This window comes from Orcinus orca, chromosome 11, assembly GCF_937001465.1.
Source record: "Orcinus orca chromosome 11, mOrcOrc1.1, whole genome shotgun sequence".
In the NCBI taxonomy this organism is placed as follows: Eukaryota; Metazoa; Chordata; class Mammalia; order Artiodactyla; family Delphinidae; genus Orcinus; species Orcinus orca.
In genome coordinates, this window is record NC_064569.1 from 2194173 (window position 1) to 2214439 (window position 20267).

Below are 20267 nucleotides of genomic sequence, written 5' to 3' on the forward strand. Positions count from 1 at the left end.
GGCCTCAGGGAAGCCTAAGGACAGACCTCGTGCTGCTCTCAGCAGCAGAGAACCGGGGGCGTCTCTATATGTGAAACAATACAGGGAGGATGAAGGCTGAGAAACCAGCAGCCAGGGAGCTCCTGAGAGGTCGTGAATCTTCCCGGGACACAGAGACAGCAGGACAACATCACGTCCTCTGTTCCACAGCTGCCCAGCTACTCGCAGGAGCCTCCCGCCTCCGTGGCCTCCAGGCGAGGGGCCTGGTGCCCTCCAGGCCGCTCTGCTGCCCTCTGGTGGTGGACGCTTGCAGTGGCTCAGAGGAAGGCGTCTCAGAAGCCACCCGCCAGACCCAGGGAGAGGACTCGCCAGAGTGCCTGGGCCCAGCGGGAGGCGGGAGGACAGCTTCCCAGGCAGCAGAAGCCTGCAGGGAAGCTGCAAAAGGGGACGGTGACAATAAGGCAAACAGAGGGGTTCCATCTGTAGCAGAGTAGGGCAGAGACTGGTAGCGTCCGCTTTCACTGGTCACTCCACCACGCAGACCTGCACCCCACGGAGTTTCTGTTCCCGACACGCCTTCTTCCCTAAAGCAAAGCCGCACTTTCGGGCCTTCACGCGACAAAATCACGTGAAAAGGATCTGGCCAACCTCAGGCATTCACTAGGTCCCAAAGAAATATTAGTTCCCTGACAGTGATGAGGGGATGCCTCTCTCTACACCTGGGCCATCCTAGTTTCCTCACCTGAAACCCAGCAGGCAGGGAGGAGAGTGGCTAACCAAGACTCTCACCGGGAAGAAGGGACAGGCACTAAGCGTATTTGAGAAGAACTGATCAACTATGAATGAATCCCATTTGACCCCCAGGCTTATTGTTTCGGGAAAGTTGCCCAGCAGGACTGTTACAGGAACTCATGAGAATTCCTTTCAAGGGCCTTGAGTTGATGCTGAAGGAAGAAGAGAGAAGCAAGGTTCAAAGTGTAATCTCCCTGGACCTCACTTCTCAGTGTGGGGCAGGGAGGGAGGGGAAGGGGGTCAGGAGAGGGAGGGGCCTTCGCGAAAGCGCAGAATCCCTAACTCCCCTGGTCCCGGCCTGCTGGAAACCGCAGCCTCAGGGAACTGCAGAATGTCGCCTTCGTTGGCGGAGGGGTGGGGTGGGGTGGGGTGGGGGGGAGCTGTTCGGGGAGAGTGTGAGCCGCGACATGGTGCTCTAACACCTTCCTTTTATGGCCCTGGGGATAAGAACCAGTAGAATAGGGCCGGATTTCTCAATTTCTTGCCAGGGAGGGGAGGATTGCATTTCAAAAGGACCTAAAACAATTAGACCCCAGATCACACCTCCATCTAAGCAATAGGGCAGCCGAAGAATCCTCGGCCAGGAGTGGGAGAGGGGACGGGACGGGAATCCAGGCGGGGTGGCCCTCTCCTCTTCCTCCTTCAGTCTGCCCCTCCCCGCCCTCACTTTCACACACATCCCCTTTCAAATGAAAAAGCCGGGACTGGATCTGGGTCGGGTTAATGACAGCCATCGCCAATTTGTCCCAAAGTTTCTCTCTCTCTCAGTGTCCAAGTGGAAGAGGCAAAACTCTCCAGACACTCAGCTCTCTGCCCACAGCTCTCGAGGAGGCCCTGGAGCTGAGACAGGGGTCAGTCGTGGTGGGCGGGCTTCCCGATCCGCTCTAACTCAGCTTAGACCCCCGCCCCCTGCCCAGAGGGAGCGCCTCTAGGCTCCCTGCTCGGGGCAGGGCGGGAAGCAGAGGGCCAGCTGACCCTGGGGGCTGGGCGCCGGCACGCCACCCGAGACCACCCCCTAGCACGCCGGTCCCCCGTGGAGCCCTGGCTCCCAGGCCGGGAAGCACAGCTGCTCCAGCCCCACGCCCCGCTCACCGATCTGCATGACTCTCCCGAAGACGGAGGCGTCGTCCACGGTGCTGCAGTTCCACCGCCGCTGCCGGAACTGGTGCTGGCACTCCCTGATGCCCGTCCTGGCCCCCTCGCCTATGTAGGCCATATGCTCCTGGTACAGCTGGCACAGCTTCCGCTGGCCGGCGGAGAGCCCGGGGAGCTGGCTGCACACGGGCTGCGCCCCGATGATGAACACCTCAGGCCTCTGCACCGGGTTCATAGCCAAAGACCTGCAGCAAGAGGGCCGGGAGTGAGCGCGGCCCAGGGGCAGCAGCAGGCCTCGCACCTGACCCCCTCCCAGGGGAGGCCCTGAGCCAGGGGCTTGGGAAGGAAAGTCACCCAAAACCGAGTTCCTGCCTTCAAAGGGAAACTGAGGCACGAACGCAGGCGACATGTGAGACGTCGAATGCCCGAGACCACCTTGGGCGTCTGGATCCACAGTGACCAGACAGGGAGGAGTGCGCCGAGCTGGGAGAGGGCTTCGGGGGGACGACCGGAGTGGCTGCCGGGTGGGCGTGCTGTGCGAGAGGCCGCTTCTCTGCAGGAGGCGCGGCCAGGCCACTGTGGCCCAAGTGCAGGATGTGTGCGGAAAGCAGTCCATTCCTTTCACGAGAACTCCCCTTAGGCCTTTAAAATCGAAACCAATTTACATACATGGCCATATCCTCTAAAAGTTTGCACTTCCTTCTCTGCCACACGGCCCCTGACCCTGCCCTGTAGGACTCTCCCGCTCATCTAGCAGATATAATAAGGTGCTAAGTCAGAGGGGAAGGCTGTGGTTTTGCCATCTGAGCAAAAATGAGAGCAGAGCACAGACCATGCCAAACAGGGGACGGGGGGCATGCCTGCCATTCCCCTGTCCACCTGGCAGTGACAGTAATCTTAACAACACAAAAGGAAGCCACACATGCTCCTGCAAAGCCCTCATCAGGTCTTCAGACTTAGAAACTGGAAATCCTACTCTCCTTGCCCTCACCAGCAGGAAAAAAAAATCAATATTCGTATTGATCCGAGAGCAACAAAAGAGCTGTTTCTAACAACCCATGGAGACGGAGGAGGTCCAGGGAAAGGGGACTGTGGACAGGATCAGAGAAAAAGCCAAATGAACTAATCCTTTCTCCTCAGGGAGCCTTTACATAATGCCGGGGGCTCGAGAGAGAAGAGCTGTGCCCGTTCTCCTGGGGTTGCTGAAAAGGGAACGGCCCCTTCGCCCCTCTTCTATGGCCTAGGGGGCCAGGCTGGGAGGGCTGCAGCCCGCACTCACCACCAGGAGCTGGCCGCGGCCCGAAGCGGGGCCCAGCAGGCGAACAGTGCAGCGGCAGCAGCGAGCAGGGCAGGCGGGCTGGGCATGGTCCGCCCGCGCCCCCCGCAGGGCCCGGGGAAGACCCCGGGGGCCGACGGCTTCCGAGACGGGCTCCCTGGAGAGAAGAGGCCAAAGGGAGCAGTCAGTGTGCGATGCAGACCAGGGGCACCGGGCGGGCCTGCTTCCCGGGGAAGGTCCATCTCTCCCCAGCCTCCCGTCCCACCCTCCCCTTCTCACCCTGGGGGTCGCTCCAGCCTGGGGAGCCCTGCTCGGGACCTGCTGCTTAAGGAAACAGGGGACTGAGAGACCAGGAAAGGGAGCAAAGCAAGGCATTTCCATGCAGAGCCGCTCCGGGCGGCGTTTAGGGAGATGCTGTGGCTGCTACTCTGCACGCCTGCCCTCCTTCCAGAACGTCCAAGGAGACAGGACCATCCCATCGGCTCCTCCCAGGGGTGTATCTGTTGCGTGCAGCTAAAAACACCTGGCGAGTTGGTTACCTACAGCCAAGCAGGAGCCTTCGTTCTCAGTCTGCACCCTTCTCCCGCTAAACGCGGTTTCCAAATCCCAGCCCGAGCCCACCGGGACAGACAGTAGGAGAAGGGAGGGACTTTTCACTTTCTCCAGCCAACTCCTCTGGGAAATGTAAAAGCTGTCCCCAGGCTGCGCCCGCAGCGGCCCCTCGGTGGCCCATGCCTCCTCTGTGCCCTCCAGGAGGGAGGGGTTTGCCACCCTCGCATCAGACTGCCTGCTCCCGGAGAACAGCTTTCCCAGAGCCCCTGGAGACAGACGGACCCTGGAGCAAGCCTCTGGCAACGCAACCCCACCTCCTCTCCTCCCTGAGCCCCCATCCAGGGCGTGACCACACCCCCAGGCCCCTCAGCACCCCACCTCAACGAAACCCCCGCCCCCACACTCTGAGACCACCCCCATCTCACCGAGCAGCACAGGGCCTCCCAGCTCTCCGGGAGGGGCTCTGGGTCATCAGCCTGGGAGATATCTCTGTCCCGGGGCCACCAGGAGAGGAAGGTGGCTGAGCAGGGCCCGGGGGAGCTGGGGCATAGCTGTCCCCACCCCCTCCGGGCTTTTCTTCGGGAGGTCTCCGTCGGGGCGGGGGCAACCGCGGGCAGGTGTGTCGGGCTGGTGGGGGGCAGATCAAAGCCCCTTTGTCATGCAGAGCCAGCTCGGAAATGATCCGGCCTGGCGGCCGCCGGCAGCGCCCCACACCCTGCTTTCCTAACAGACCTCGCCTCCTCTGAAGAGGCCCTCCCCCCATAAAACCTCCCCGTCCCCCAGGGCAGGAGGTCTGTGAATGCACCGACAGGGCCCAGAGATGGAGCAGAGATAGGGCTGGCACCAGAAGCTAATGGCTTTATGGAGGGGAGGGGACCAGGGCCAGAGTGGGAGGACAGGAGAGAAGCTTCAAAGACTTTGCTTGTGCAAACACCCTCCACCCCACTACCAGCCCTTCTTGGGGGCTGGAGGGCCGGGGCCGCTCCCCCTGGTCCTCTCCCTCCCCACACCCGCTCCCGCCGGCCCATCCCCACCACCGGGGAGCTGAGTTCTCTCTCCCAGCTGGTGCCCCTTCTCATCCCCAGGTCTCTCTCTCTCATTTCTGTGCCACCCTGGCATCAGGCTCCCGTGAAACCTCTCCTGCAAGTCCCAGGTTCACCGGAGGCCACGCTAGGCCCGTTTCTGAGGACAGGAGTCGGTCAGAGCGGCTCTGACCGCCCAGCTCCAGCACAGGCGCTAAGGCCAAACTTCCCCAAGCCGCACATCCCGCCCTCGTCAACATCGCCCGAGGCGGGAATCACTCAGGCGTCTGTTCCTACCACCCCGTGCTTTCCAGCGAACTCTTGGCTCATTAAAAAATATATGTTTTAAAAACTTAGAAGAGGAAAACAGAAGACCCTAGCACGTGTGGTGGCCTCTTTCTCTGCTTTCCAGATGTCCGGCACCTGAAATTGAACACTTGTCCCCAAAACGCACACACAGCAGCCCTCAGGACCCGCTCTCTCCCACGCACAGACGTGACCCCCCCAGCGACTGGCCTCATTGGCATGGGCAGAATGGAAACGTCTTGCCCCACCCGGCTGGGGAGGAAGGAGGCTGTGAGGCCCACGGTTTGGCCGAACGAGAGAGCGGACAGGGCAGGATTAAGCAGGGGGGGGGTCCAGGGTCTCTCTCTTCGGGGCCAGGGGAGGATGCCACATTCTCAGTCAGGACCCCTCCTGAGGGTCAGAATGAGCTGGTCAGATATCTACTCTGCCCGCCTGCCGCATGATTTCATTCATTCAAAACAGTCGTTCGCCACATGCGTCTTGGGGGCCTGGTTATGTGCCAGAGATACAGCCATGAACAAGTAAGTGCGTATATGTCAGGCCCAGTGAGCCTCGAGGAGAAATCAAGGGGGGACAAGGACCCAGAATGAGGGCGATGGTTTACCCTGTGTAGGGTCCTTGGGGCGAGCACCCCCCAAACCACTGAGCGGCCAGGTGGGGTGTAGCCCCGCTGTACTCGGGCCCCTCTGCACACGCCCAGGGTCCTTACTGAGACCACTTTACTGTCACAGCCAAAGGGGTGCATATTTGAATTGGGACTTTTCCAGCCACAAGTTTTCTTTCCCTAAGAGGCCGTGTCCACCCCGAGCAGCTGGGAGACCCAGAGAGGGGCTTGGGGGCTGGGGCCGACGCAGCAGCTCCGCCCTTGAAGGGGCGTCTCCTTGCTGTCCACACACGAGAGCAGTGATGCCACAGAAAACCCCACCCGTGGGACAAGCGCCCGCCAAGGTCACTGGCTGTTCACAAAACCACCCCTGCCTGCTCAGGACTGGCCTCCCCCAGAGCCCGAGGACTCAAGCAGCTTAGGTGTCCCCTAGGAAGTGATGTCACCTCCCACACCTGCCCCCTGGCCCCAGATGGGCCCCCCCCCACCGGAAACCTACCCAGAAAGAAAAACCTGCAGGGACCTTTTCCAGGTCGCCACTGGCTACTTCTTACTGTGCGACCCAGCGAGGAGCCTTGTAATTCAAAGGTCATTTGCAATTTTGTTAACAGTCCTGGCACAGCAGGTAGACAAGCTCGGTCCCTGTGTGAACTCCTGGCTGCTGTCCAAGTGCTGCCCTTGGTCCCAGGAGTTCTGCAGGGCGGTGGGGGGGGGGGTACCAGAGCTGCAGGCCTGTGCCTTCCCTCCCCTCCCCGCTATCCCCCAGCCAACCTGGCCACTCCATTTCCACCTCTGCAGAGAAAGGCTCCTCATGGACCACAGGACACCCGACGACACCTCCTGCAATGCAGGTGCCGTCATCCCCCTTCCCCGCTTTCCAGGAGGTGCTCTCTGCTGTCTAACCCACGGGGCTCCAACACCAGCTTTCCTGCAGCACTGACTGTGCATCATAATGTTTCCTTGGTTGAAAATTCACGGTGGTTACCAGCCCTTGAGCCCCCGAAACTTCCCAACCTGGCCTCATTCTACCCCCCAACCCTCTGCCTGAAGTTCCCGCCACGGGGTCCCTATTGCAGCCTCCTGCTCTGAGAACAAGCCCTGCTTCCCCACCCAAGACCTCATCTTAATCCTCTGCCTCTCCAGCAATCAAACCTCAAACGACTCTCAAGTCCACCACCAAGGTTCACTTCCTCCGTAAAGCTGCCTTTGGTTAATGCAGTGCCAGGAGGCTCTTTCCACTGACCCGGCGTTTCCTCAGCCCCTGGAGGATGGTGTCCAGCCTGCACCGCCAAGCCTGCACGCGCTGCCTTGGGACTCTGTGTGTTCCTGCTTCTCCGGTAGGCCCAGCGTTTGCTGAAGGTAGGACGTGCCCCCCTCCTTCTCCTGGGTGCCCCATCCTGCCTGCTGTACGTACACCTGTCAATAAACAGCTCCTGATGGACGGCCAGGGACAATACCTAATACTAGTGAGCATTTATTAAACACCTTCTACATGCACTGAGCCAAATGTTTTACACCCGTTTTCCTCATTTAACCGTCACTAAAATGCTATGGTACAGGCTATTTTTATCCTCACTTTGAGCAGGGAAACCACAGGGAACCAAGGCATGGAGGGGCCCAGGAACTCGGTCCTACAGCGATTGAATGGGAGACCCTGGCTTGGAATCGAGACCTTTCCCCTCTTCCCCAAACACAGGTTGAACACATCACGTACCACCCCCGGAGCAAAGGCCTTCTCTACTCTGCCTCCCTGCTTTTCACCACTGCCCTCTCACCAAGAGGAAGATTGTCCGAGGGCAACATCCTGATTTGTAGGAAGTAGCCCCGAAAGCAACGTTTATAAAATACAGGCTGATTACAAAGTGACTAGTATAAACACACACACACACACACACACACTCACACACGCAGCCTTGTGGGAGAAAAAAAGCAGACTTGCCCCCCCAAACAGAATGATACATGGATTGAGAACACGTTGTTTAAAGCTGGAGAAATTAAAATAGAATAATAGGATTTTTTTCACTTTTATTTGAAGGATAGTTGATGTATAAGAAAAAGAATGATGGTTTTAGAGAGCTGGTGTTTACGTTGAGATGGGCGGTCCCAGCCAGGCTGAGATGAGTGTCGGGAGACAGACCCTGTGAGGGGCGAGGGGCGCAGAGGCAAGGAGCAACGTGCTTACGCGAAGAAATGCAAGGCTTGGGGAGAAAGTGGAAAGAAGTTTCGGATGGCTCGTAACAGGGATGCTGACCAAGGGACTGTGTCTTCGGGAGGAGAAGACCCTACATTGATGGTGGAAAACTGCATTGCCTTTCAACGAATACGGCTGCCAAGGAGCTCTTTCCATTTTATTTATTTATTTTTAATTAATTAATGTTTTTTGGCCGCCCCACACGGCATGTGGGATCTTAGTTGCCCGACCAGGGATCAAACCCGTGCCCCCTGCAGTGGAAGCGTGGAGTCTTAACCACTGGACCGCCAGGGGAGTCCCAAAGGAGCTCTTTTTAAAACTCAAAATTGACCAGAGACTTCTCTGCTTTTTAAAGAAAGGTTCCCCGTCTCCTAAAGGATGAAGTCGGAGCTCCTCAACACATACGCGAGGCCTTTCAAGAGCCCCCCCCCGGGCCGGGCCTCCCACCCTCTCCTGGTTTCCACTCTGCTGGAGGAACCCCCAGCTGTCTGAGGCCTGCCTCCGCCCGTCCCCACGGTTTCTCCCTTTGCACTTGGCTGACCTCGGGACCAGCTTCTCCTCTCTCTGTGCAGGGCAGGCTCCTCTGTCCTTGAGGTCACATCTTCAACTGACCGCCCGCTCCAGAGAAGGGCCCTCCGTCCTCCTCCCCAGCTTCCTGTGAGTGTCTGCAGCAGCTCTGAACGTAACACACAAGAAGCTGGCGTGCTCATCTGTTTACTCATGGTTTTGTGTTTTTGCTCTGGAAACGATCCTGTTCACCATCTCCTCCCCGTCATTAGGACAGAACCCCACTGAAAGGAAAGAAAAGCCTTCGTTTGCTCTCAAGGAAACAGGAGGCGGGACACCAAGGCCTCCGCAAGCTGCAGCCCACCGACCAGCGAGAAGCTGCTTCGCTCCTTATCCTCTTGTTTGGGAACCACTGTCAGCAGCAGATGGAGATTTCAGAGACGCCAGCCACGTCTCTACCTTCTCCTCAGACTCGAGCACCATCCAGCGTCTGGAAATGTGTAGGAAGCTGCTTCCCCAAGGCGCTGTGGTCCAGCAGGGACGACAAACCTACTTGAAAGGCAGGACGGATCAGCCCAAGGACAACCACGTCAGGATGTAGAGCTGGAGAGGGACAGAGCAAGGACAGCACCTAGCAACGCGCTTTGGTCAAAAAGAAAACTTCAAGTTGCTTTTGAAAGGGTCCGAGAGATATTGCAATAAAGAAGAAGTGCGATAATTTCCAATGTACTCAGAACAATTCTTGTTTGTTAAAGTTACGAGTCCCTCTGAAATCTGATATTGAATCCCCACTGAGCATCTAACATCCGTGGTCCAGGGAAACTCCCATGATCACACGCTTCTAGTTTCTTAGGGGGGTCAGTCACCTTTTGACCATGAAATGATGGTTGAGTAAGTCTTCTTAGAGAGCTAAGAAGTACAGACATGAAGATACTGATTGGCTACACCTCTTCCTTGCAATCCTGCCTGCTCTCTGTCCTCCAATTCTCCTCCCGGATCCAGGTCAGAGATCTTGGTGTCCTTCACAACCCCTCCCTCACCCATACCCTCCATGTCAAAGCAATTGTCAAGGCCTCTTGACTGTGGCTCCCTAATACTTTAAAAATGTATTCCTGACTCTCCATTGCTACTGCCATTCTCTGAGCTACTACAAGAGCCTGCTAACTGCCCTCTTCCCGCCAAAAGATTGTGTCTTACACCCCATCTCATCTATTGAATGATTGAATGAATTCCTTCCGCACGCAGTCCTCCAACTTCCAAGGTAACAGCCGCTACCAGTTTCTCGAAATATGGTCCCCAACTAACAGCATGAGCAACGCTTGAAAACCGATTAGGTACAGAGATTCTCAACTCCACCTAGACCTACTGAATCTGAAGCTCTGAGGGTGGTGCCTAGCGATCCGTTTCAACAAGCCATCAGTGGTTCTGATGCCCAAGAAAATGTGAGAACCACTGTCATAGAACCGTTCATAGTAATATGCAACGAATTAAAGCATGGAGTCTTTCAAATTACATATATATGGATGGATGGATGGATGGATGGATTCTAATGGCAAATTTCTACATGAAATGCCTGGAACCAGTGGCTCCTCCCCTAGGGGCTAAAGATATCTGGAGACCACACAACCACAGAACACGCAGACCAAGCACTGTCTCCAAAATGAGTAAATATGTCCACGTACTTCCACTCTGACAGTCTACGTATATGGACATCCTTGTAATGGATAAAATACTTATTCACTTAAAAGTGCTACTGATGACGCTAGTATATTACAATTCAAGGAATATATTAAAACCATTGAATTATACACTTTAAATGGTGAATTATATGGTATGTGAGTTATAGCTCAATAAAGCTGTGACATTTTAAAAACATGTTCCTGAAGACACAGCAGTTCCACTCTCCTGGAGGAATCTGCCCACATGCACACCAGAATATGTGTCAAGACTAGAACAGCCTCAAACTGAAAATAACACGCATGTCCGTTATAGTTTATTACAAGGTATTGAGTAGAGTTTCCTGTGCTCTACAGTAAATCCTTGTTGTTTATCTATTTTATATATGGTGGTACGCATCTGTTAATCCCATACTCCCAATTTGTCCCTCCCCACCACCTTTCCCCTTTGGTAACCAGAAGTTTATTTTCTAAGTTGGTGCGTCTGTTTCTGTTTTATAAATAAGTTCCTTTGTACTATTTTCTAGATTCCACATGTAAATGATGTCATATAATATCTGTCTCTCTCAACACAGATATTTTTAAATGGGAAAATACCTAATGATTTGAGGGAATCTATATACTATCTCAGTGGAAAATATAACTATTTTGTCTCCTGGGGCACATAACTTTTTTTTCTTACTTAAAAAAGGGTCCTCACACTTAAAAAGAAACCTCTGCTTTCAGTGAACGTTGGAAAATTTAGGTACAGAGACAGCTGGCTGGAGGGCAGGTGGAGCTGGCAGGAAGGGAGGGGCTCAGGGGGTTCAATGCAAACCACGTGGGCTGGTTACACAAGCGCAAGGCCTGGACCAGCCATGCAAGAAACAGCAGCTACCCCGACCACTCGCTCCAGGAAACAGGACCTGGCAAAATCTCCTCTGTCTCTACTTTTTTTTTTGGGGGGGGGGGGCTGGTCAATAACTGCTACTTAGTCCTGTAGCTAGCTGTTTCTCCAGCGTGCATTTCTCTCCATAGACACTTTTCTCTTTAAAATCTTTTCTTAAGCAGAGACCAGAGATTAATGCAATGATGAACCCAGACTTTATCAGAAAGTCCCATAACCTCCTACACAGTCCCCTGGTGACTGTTCTCCTTCTCAGCTCAGTTAAGGCAGTCTCAGCAAGTTCTCCCATGGGTCACTCCCCATCCCTGGGTCTCTCTCTAGTTCTTCCTTCTAAGCTTTGCCCAATGAACCCTCTCAGCCTTAAGGCATATAGCATTCCTTTTTGTGATATTTCTCAACAGTTGGTGGAGAGGAAAATAAGTAAGTTTTGGGGTTTTTTGGAGGGGGAATCCCAGCTCCACCACCTTACTCTTTGCAGCCCCTTGGGAAGCCTTATATCGCAAACACTGTGTCGTTTCTCCTGCGTCTCTAGCTTGCAGGACAAATCATGTCTTGGGGGTGAGGTGAAGGGTAGAGAGTGGGTAGGAGTGGTGAGGTTTTAATTGTGGCCTTTCAGAGAAATGCAAAACTGCCCTTACCGAGAAATGAGTTTGTCCTTCACAGTGATAAGTTTGCCACAGTGACAAACTTCCCACTGTTTGGGAAGGAGAGAGCAAACCCACCCCAACTGTGGCACAGGGTGTCAGCACACACAACCGGATCCTGAGACCACCCCGCTAAAGACTAATTCTTTTTTTTTTTTTTTTTATGGCTGCGTTGGGTCTTCGTTGCTGCACCGGCTCTCTCTAGCTGCAGCGAGCGGGGGCTACTCTTCGTTGTGGTGCATGGGCTTCTCGTGACGGTGGCTTCTCTTGTTGTGGAGCACAGGCTCTAGGCACGCGGGCTTCAGTAGTTGCAGCACGCGGGCTCAGTAGTTGAGGCTCTAGAGCGCAGGCTCAGTAGTTGTGGTGCACAGGCTTAGTTGCTCCGCGGCATGTGGGATCTTCCTGGACCAGGGCTCGAACCCGTGTCCCCTGAATTGTCAGGCGGATTCTTAACCACTGTACCACCAGGGTAGCCCTAAAGACTAATTCTTGATGTTTCAGAGAAACATGATTCCCCAGGTCCCAGGGCCTCAGGAAGTGTAAACGTGTCCTCTGTATCTGCTGCAATGCAACCCAAGGAGCAGGTCGTGCAAGTCCCCAGACTCTGGTCCCTGCAAGGTTCCCAGAGGGGCTGATCCCTGCTGACTCCCCCTCACCTCACTTGGAAAAGTAGAGTTTTCTCCCTGGGTACCAAGCAAAAGTCCATCGCAAGATAAGAAAGAGGAATTTTTCCTCCTCACGAATCCTGACAAATTAATTTAAAAAGATGCTCTAGAAAAGAATGGCCAGAGGTGAGTGTGGTACAGGAAGCGTGGCAGCCACACTTGTGGACTTTGTTTTCAGGGGAGTGGGGAGGGGAAGGGAGAGATGTCTGGGTGCTCCCACCTTTCTCCCGTCATCTGCTTTCACTGGGTCTGCTGGTCTGGGGAAAAGCATTTACCTGGGCAAGTGTCATCCACTTCTGCACATTCCTTGGTTGGGACAGAGTGAACAAAGCAATAAATGGAGCTCTGGATCCCCGTCACCTGCAGGCCAATGACCTCTCTCTAAGCCATGGGCTAACTAGAATTAAAATGTTTATCTTATGTTACCAAGTAAATGTGTTCCTCTTTTTGCAAACCAAAGCGTATTTTAAAAGGACCTGGGGAGGGGCTTCCCTGGTGGCGCAGTGGTTGAGAGTCCACCTGCCGATGCAGGAGACGCGGGTTCGTGCCCTGGTCCAGGAGGATCCCACATGCCGCGGAGTGGCTGGGCCCGTGGGCCATGGCCGCTGGGCCTGCGCTTCCAGAGCCTGTGCTCCGCAACGGGAGAGGCCACAACAGTGAGAGGCCCGCGTACCAGACACACACACACACACACACACACACACACACACACACAAAAAGGACCTAGGGAAATCTTACTATTTTTAAAAACAGGAATCACCAACTGTCAGCCAATCAAATCTCTTTGACTAACGTAAAGTTTTAAAATTTTTGACATATAAATGCCTCATGGATGGGGGAGGGGACACACAGGCTAATTTTCCAAACTCCCCACTGCTCTCTATCGCCTCTCTCCTGGCTACTTCACACATTCATTTTGCTTGTCGGGTTCCCAAAAGCTTTTAAGTAAGTGACTCTCTTATTTAAAGGAACATTCCTATATGTATCATATATTTTTATATATTACATATAATAGTCATTTTACCCTGTGAACAAGCATTCTGAAATATTTATAAATCTGGATTTGCACATATGGGGTTTTCTGGAAGCAGTTACAGACACTGGTTCTTTTTTCTAAACAATTCCGTCGTTCCATCCCAGAAACGGAGCGTTCGGTTAAGTCATTGCCTCATCTTCTCCAGTCTTCTTGTGCTCTTAAACTCTTACTGAAGTTGCCAACCTTCTGCCCCCCAAATGGGCAATTTCCATTTGGAAAAACAGGATAGTTATTTCAGTCATTTTTATAAACAAGCGGGAGATGCCTACTGCAGGGAAAAGCATAGTGGGAGCAGCAGCCTGGATCCACAGGGCTGCAGTGGTGATGCCAGACACCTGGGCCTCCACCTCCACCAGCCAGGTACCAGGGACATGGCTGAGGAGGGACCGGCCGGAGGGGCTCCCACCCAGAGCAGGAGAGGAGGGGGCATCTGACTGTCCCGGGACTGACAGCCCACGTGGACGTGGCCCCCTGGTTGCCAGCAACTCTAGGTGATGCGGTCTGCCCACCGCCGCCTCTAGCTGGTCCCCCGGTTCAGACTGACCCTTAGACTGTGCTGCGGGAGAGGTAGGTCCTCAGAGGGAAGAGGTGTCGAGCATCCTTCTAATGGGACCAGAGGCAGAAAGTGCTCACCCCTACAGGAGCCCTCACTTCCTTCCTCACGGGGAGAACCTCCACAGCCAGGCGGCCCCCTTCTTCCCTCCCTTCGCCAGCACAATACCCACATCTCCTTTCCCCAGACCAGAGTCACACTGGAGTCCTTCAGGCCAGGTCCCGGGGTCTTACAGGTTCTGGTTTTTGGAATTAAATGACTTGTGCGGTTGGCTCTGGAAAAAGCAGGGTCACGCGATTCAAGCCTGGGCAGGTTGAGGGTCTCAGTTCACCACCGAGATTCTTCTGTTTCTTTTACGGCTCTGCCAGGCCCCTTTCACAGGCTCCCAGCCCTCCTGCTAAATTGCTCCCTGGTGGCCTCCTGGCCTGGCGAAGGCTGCAAGGACAGAGGCCGAGCCGGGTGGCCGTGTGGCCTGGGCCGCCTCATGGGGGCTGCAGAGAATGCAGGTGGCACACAGACGCCGGCAGGCTCCTTGGATTCTGCGGCCCCTGGCGAGTGTCCATCCCTCGACGGGTACTGACTGTAGGCCACTGAGTGCCTAGCGCCACACAGGAGAGGACAACAGGCCCATAAGATGTCACTCCCCTAGGAATGCAGCATCACCACTACAGTAGCCACTGGCCACTCGTGACTACTGAAAGTTAAAATGACTCAGGACTTCCCTGGTCGTCCAGTGGTTAGGAATCGGCGCTTTCACTGCCGTGGGCCCGGGTTCAATCCCTGGTTGGGGAACTAAGATCCCACATGCTGTGTGGAGCGGCAAAAAAAAAGCTAAAATGACTTGAAGTTAAGCATTCCGGTCTTCAGTGGCAGTGGCCACATTTCAAAGGCTCAGTCCCCTCGTGGGTCTTGTGGCTGCTTTTTTTGTTTTTGTTTTTTTTTGCCACATCGCACAAGCATGCGGGATCTTAGTTCCCCAAGCAAGGATCGAACCTGCGCCCCCTGAAGTAGAAGCGTGCAGTCCTAACCACTGGACCGCCAGGGAATTCCGTGGGTCTTGTGGCTTTTGTTGGGGACAGCTCAGGTCACAGAACATTTCCATCATCACAGGGACTTTACGGACCAAGCTGGTCTAGAGTGGCAGCCAGGCAAGTAAAACAAATCATCACCACCATCATCAAAACCACAAGCTCCATCTGAAATCTGTGAGTTAGTTACGTTTCGTGTAGTAAGGGCTATAACAGAGGTAACATGCAAGATACTACGGGCACATGGGTAGTAAAGGCAGCCAACCTAACCCACGGCCCAGGGTCACCACCTACCAGCCAGGGAGATAAACTTTCTGTTCCAGTAACTTCTCATCCTTACAGTTAATCACTAGGAAAAGCAGATGCAGTAATGACATGGGGAGTAATTTCCCATCATCAGAACTAAATGACTAGCTATTTCGTATTTGCTACTCAGTATAGGAAAAAGGTCAGACCCAGCGAAAATGCCAGAGAGTCATTCAAAGGAAGTTCTTTCTGTGACTCCAAATCAATTAAATTTTATCGAACATCTACTACGTCTTGGTCACAGATGAGTGAAATTGTTCTTATCTTTCAGGGGCGGGGCAACGGGCCAGATTCCAATACTGAGCAGAGTAACACGTCACAGTGGAGGTACCAATGGCTGTCCAGCTGTTATCCTAGTAAGTGTATCCGATTATTAATCCTAAGAAAGACAGATTAACTCCTAAGGAGGGGATGCTTCATGATGGAGGTGGTGTTTCCTTTTTTTAATTCTTAATTAATTTTTGGCTGCGTTGGGTCTCCGTTGCCGTGCGCGGGCTTTTCTTTAGTTGTGGTGAGTGGGGGCTACTCTTCCTTGTGGTGCGCGGGCTTCTCACTGCGGTGGCTTCTCTTGTTGCGGAGCACGGGCTCTAGGCGTGCAGGCTTCAGTAGTTGTGGCACGCGGGCTCTGTAGTTGTGGCGCACGGGCTTAGTTGCTCCTCGGCGTGTGGGTTCTCCCCAGACCAGGGCTCGAACCTGTGTCCCCTGCGTTGGCAGGCGGATTCTCAACCACTGCACCACCAGGGAAGCCCTGATGGAGGTGGTGTTTGAACTTGTCCCTCAGAGGACGGGCAGGATTCCCACGGGTGGACATGGGAGAGGGAGGCCTTCCCACTGGACGAAGGTCAGAAACACGTAACGCATTTTGAGAATGACAAGAACATCATATAACAATTTCATGTCCAAAATTCAACTGTAGAAAACACAGAATGAGAAAGAGAGAGAGAGAAAACCCAAATTCAAGGAAAAACAAAAGTCATCAATTCCTGGCAAGGTGGGCCCCCTCATCCTGGGACCACCTGACTGAAGACCCCAGGACACCCCCCACTCCAGGAGTCTGGGCCTCCGTCTGCAATCTGCAGGGCACCCAAGACACTCCAGCAGGAGAGAGGCAGCATCAGATCTGCACTCAGGAAGGCTGGCGATGTTTGCTGTCTGTGGAGTGACAGCCCAGAGCTTGGGGCCCAGCTGGGAGGGCCAACCCCGCAGGAACACAGTGAGTGCAGAAGGAGAAGCTTGTCAGCCCGCGTGGGCAGGACGGGAGGACGTATGGTCTGTGTTACACAGCCGTGAGGGCGGCAAATGGCAGGAGTGGGGACCAGCCACCAGCACAGGCCCTCAGACCGCCTGCCTTCGGTCACGGCTGAACTGAAATTAAGAATACTGATGGGAGAGGACTTCCCTGGCAGTCCAGTGGCTAAGACTCTGTGCTCCCAATGCAGGGGGCTGGGGTTTGATCCCCGGTCAGGGAACTAGATCCCGCATGCCACAACTGAAAAAAAAAAAAAAGATCCTGTGTGCTGCAGCTAAGACCCGGTGCAGCTAAATAAATAAATAAAAATTAAACAAAGTACTGATGGGAGCGTGTCTGCGTGTGGCTTTGGGGAGAGCTCACAATTTTCAGGCTCCTCTCCAAGGCTACATCGGGTGGTTGGGGAAGATTTGATCTCCACTGGATCCGGCCAGGTTGCAAACATGTCCTTGACCCGAGAGAGGCACCACAACTGAAAACACAAACGGCCTGAAGTGCGTCTACACCTGCGAGGAGTCAGCAGCGATGCGTTTATTAAAATCAACAAAAATGATAGTTAATCGTAGAAATAAGTATTAATAACTTCTGCATCCCTGGGTACCTATGCATTTATTTGCTGAGATGTTACTTCACCCCATACGACATCTTCCCACTTGGGACCCTCACAGCTATTCGTGGCAGAGCTCACGGGCTGGTCACACGGCTCGATCACATTTTCCAGCGCTCAGATGTCCTAAGATGGTCATAGGACTGAGCTCTTCCTCGTGCAATGTCAGAAGAAATGATGTCGGCAACTCCCGAGTCTGGCCCATGAAAACCCCCCACAAGCTGTACCCCATGCTCCCTGCTTCTTCCAGCCTCCTGTGGACAAGCACGGAGGGTTCAAGGAGGACTAAAGCCAGAGTCACAGACAGAAGAAGCCGAGGTCCTGGAGTTGCCGCCTGGAGAGCTGCTGGCCAAAAGGGAACATACATTTTGGTTTTCACAGGGGCTAGACATGAACTTCTACAATTTTAGAGCCGATTTACAGTGGACACTTGTTCATGACAGGAGCTGGTATGAGCTTGACTAACACCAACTTTCACAGCCTATCCTACTTTGTATTAGACTCATGTATAGACTTCTAAAAATCCCCTTTCAGACTGTAAACACCTCTGTGTATTTGGAGTTGCTCAAATGGTTGCTAAGTAAGTCTACCGAAGAGACGGCAATTGTGGTCAGGTGGCAATCCTCATTAAAAATACAGAGTGGGGAGGGATAAAGTGGGAGACTGGGACTGACATACACACACTGCTATCTATAAGATAGGTAGCTAATGGGAACCTACTGTCCAGCACAGGGAACTCTACTCAACACTGTAATGACCTATGTGGGAAAAGAATCTAAAAAAGAGTTGATACATGTATATGTATAACTGATTCACTTTGCTGTACACCTGAAACTAACGTAACATTGTAAATCAACTCTAACAAATTTTTTTTTTTTTTTTTTTTTTTGCGGTACACGGGCCTCTCACTGTTGTGGCCTCTCCCGTTGCGGAGCACAGGCTCCGGACGCGCAGGCTCAGCGGCCATGGCTCACGGGCCCAGCCGCTCCGCGGCATGTGGGATCCTCCCAGACCGGGGCATGAACCCGTGTCCCCTGCATCGGCAGGCGGACTCTCAACCACTGCGCCACCAGGGAAGCCCTAACAAAAATTTTTAAAAAATACAGAAGGGCATCCAGACACACAGTCGTATAAGGACAGAGAGCGGATGGGAAAACAGGCCTGGATTCCCGTTTTTTGAGGCCTATGACATTTTGTCTGTCTGGAAAGACAGTAAAGCACAACATGCTAGAGATATTAAAAAAGAAAAGAAAGCATAATCCTGTTTTAAGCTATTCACCTACAGCAAGACCTAAGCAACAGCACATTGTGTTTTCCTAACGCAGTTCTAGCCCTTCATACTTGGGACTCCAGACACACCTGCTCTACAACCCTGAGGTCTCATGGAGATGATGAAGGGCTGAACCACATAAGCCCTAAAGTCCTTTCCAGCCCTCACAGCCCTGGCATCTACTGACCAGTCCACCAATCCAGTTAAACTGGTTTATTAAGTCTATTAGGCAATTTATTATGCTTTCAAAATAGTCTAAAAAATTTCCAACCTTTCATGAAGGTAAAGCCTAATAAAACACTAAAGTAATTTTTAGTTCTGAATAACAAAAGTTAATTAAGATGATTGGATAGTGTCATTTAAAAAAAAAATCTCATCTTGTGATAGGTAAAAAATATTATCTCATTTTGGGCTTCCCTAGTGGCACAGTGGTTAAGAATCCGCCTGCCAATGCAGGGGACACAGTTTCGAGCCCTGGTCCGGGAAGATCCCACATGCCGTGGAGCAACTAAGCCCCTGCGTCACAACTACTGAGCCTGCACTCTAGAGCCCGTGCGTCACAACTACTGAGTCTGCACTCTAGAGCCTGTGAGCCACAACTACTGAGCCCACGTGCCACAACTACTGAAGCCCGCGTGCCTAGAGCGCGTGCTCCGCAACAAGAGAAGCCACCGTGATGAGAAGCCCACGCACCGCAACGAAGAGTAGCCCCCGCTCGCTGCAACAAGAGAAAGCCCGTGTGCAGCAACGAAGACCCAACACAGCCAAAATTAAATAAATAAATAGATAAATAAATTTATTTATTTTAAAAAATACTATTTCGTTTTAAACTGCATTTCTTTGATTATTCACAAGGGCAGACGTGTTTAGATGATTCCTAGGCATTTGTATTTCCTCTTTCATATGTCATTTAGTTTTAAGATGAGGACACTTCAGCAGGACCACATCTTTCAGCCAGCGGCCAACTGAGGGAGGCCAGAGCATCCTGCCCAGAACCGTCACCAGCTCTGGGGACAGAAGTGTAGGACTCCTCGCCTTGGTTCAGCTCCGTATCTCTGAGCACACACCTGACTTTCATTATGTGTTAAATGCAATGGAAGCACAGCATCGGCGGCGAGCAGGGGTCCATATTTATCCTCTTTCTGTGACAGCCACATCCGACGAAAGAGAAAAACAGGGTTACAAATTCCACCCAGGATCTGGAAAGCCAGCTGGGCTGCTGGAGCTTCTTTTTCCTTCTCCATGAATAAACATTCTACAGAGGAGCCCTGAACAAACAATGCCTCTAATCGTGTGTGAGGCAGACAGGCCCCCAGACTCCACTAGCCAGGTGACACTGGCTTTGCCTGGCGGACTCTAGCCCAAAAACGTGTTTTTGCCAAAGAAACCCTGTGACTCTGCAACTGGATATGGGCTGAAGTCACTCAGAGGGCGGAAGTGTTGAATCAGGGGGCATTTTCTGGCTCTGCTGTTTTCCCCGAGCTAACCATGCTCTGTGGCCACAGCCCTGTCCCAACATCACCCGCTGGGTTCCACCCGCAAAATGAAACAAGACTGTGGGTTTCGAAAGCAGCTAGAAATTTCGTTTACAAAAGCGGATTGAAGTGCTCACCGCCGCCGCAGCAGCAGATCTACTAAAATTGCAAAGACACAGAGAAGATCTATATCTTCTGTGCGCACCTTCGATACTAGCATGGCCTCAGCAAGGGTGATGCACATTTGTGACAAGGTCCCTATTTTATATGTTGGTTATACCTCAGTAAAAAAGCAGATTTTAAAAGCTGCCAGAGAGGAAAATTCTAATGAGGACCCTCATTAGATGGGTCTCACGCCCAGTAGCCAGTGCCCCCAAGTTCAAGTCCAGGACATAGGCGGGAGCCTTCTTGCTCCTCTGCAAAGGGCCTCACCCTTGCAGATGCCACCATGTGGGGTGTCAGGGACTGGCAGGCCAGCTGGGTCTGGCGCTCTGACGTGTGTCACGGCTTTCCCGTGGTGCCCTTGTCCTCCTTGTGGCACAGAGCGG

The 20267-nt window shown here is 53.2% G+C and overlaps 1 protein-coding gene and 1 pseudogene across 1 annotated transcript in view; one reads left to right on the forward strand and one right to left on the reverse strand.

Moving 5' to 3' along the window:
- The window catches only part of WNT5B (Wnt family member 5B), a 94184-nt gene that overhangs the window by 12070 nt on the left and 61847 nt on the right, over window positions 1-20267 (reverse strand). The window contains exons 2-3 of the mRNA XM_004278985.3: window positions 3146-3299; window positions 1864-2111 (exon numbers count right to left, since the gene is read on the reverse strand). Of these exons, the coding sequence (XP_004279033.1) occupies window positions 1864-2111; window positions 3146-3231 (334 nt within the window). The 5' untranslated portion in view covers window positions 3232-3299. The remainder of the gene's footprint in view (window positions 1-1863; window positions 2112-3145; window positions 3300-20267) is intronic.
- LOC117196347 (uncharacterized) lies at window positions 19859-19985 on the forward strand (annotated as a pseudogene).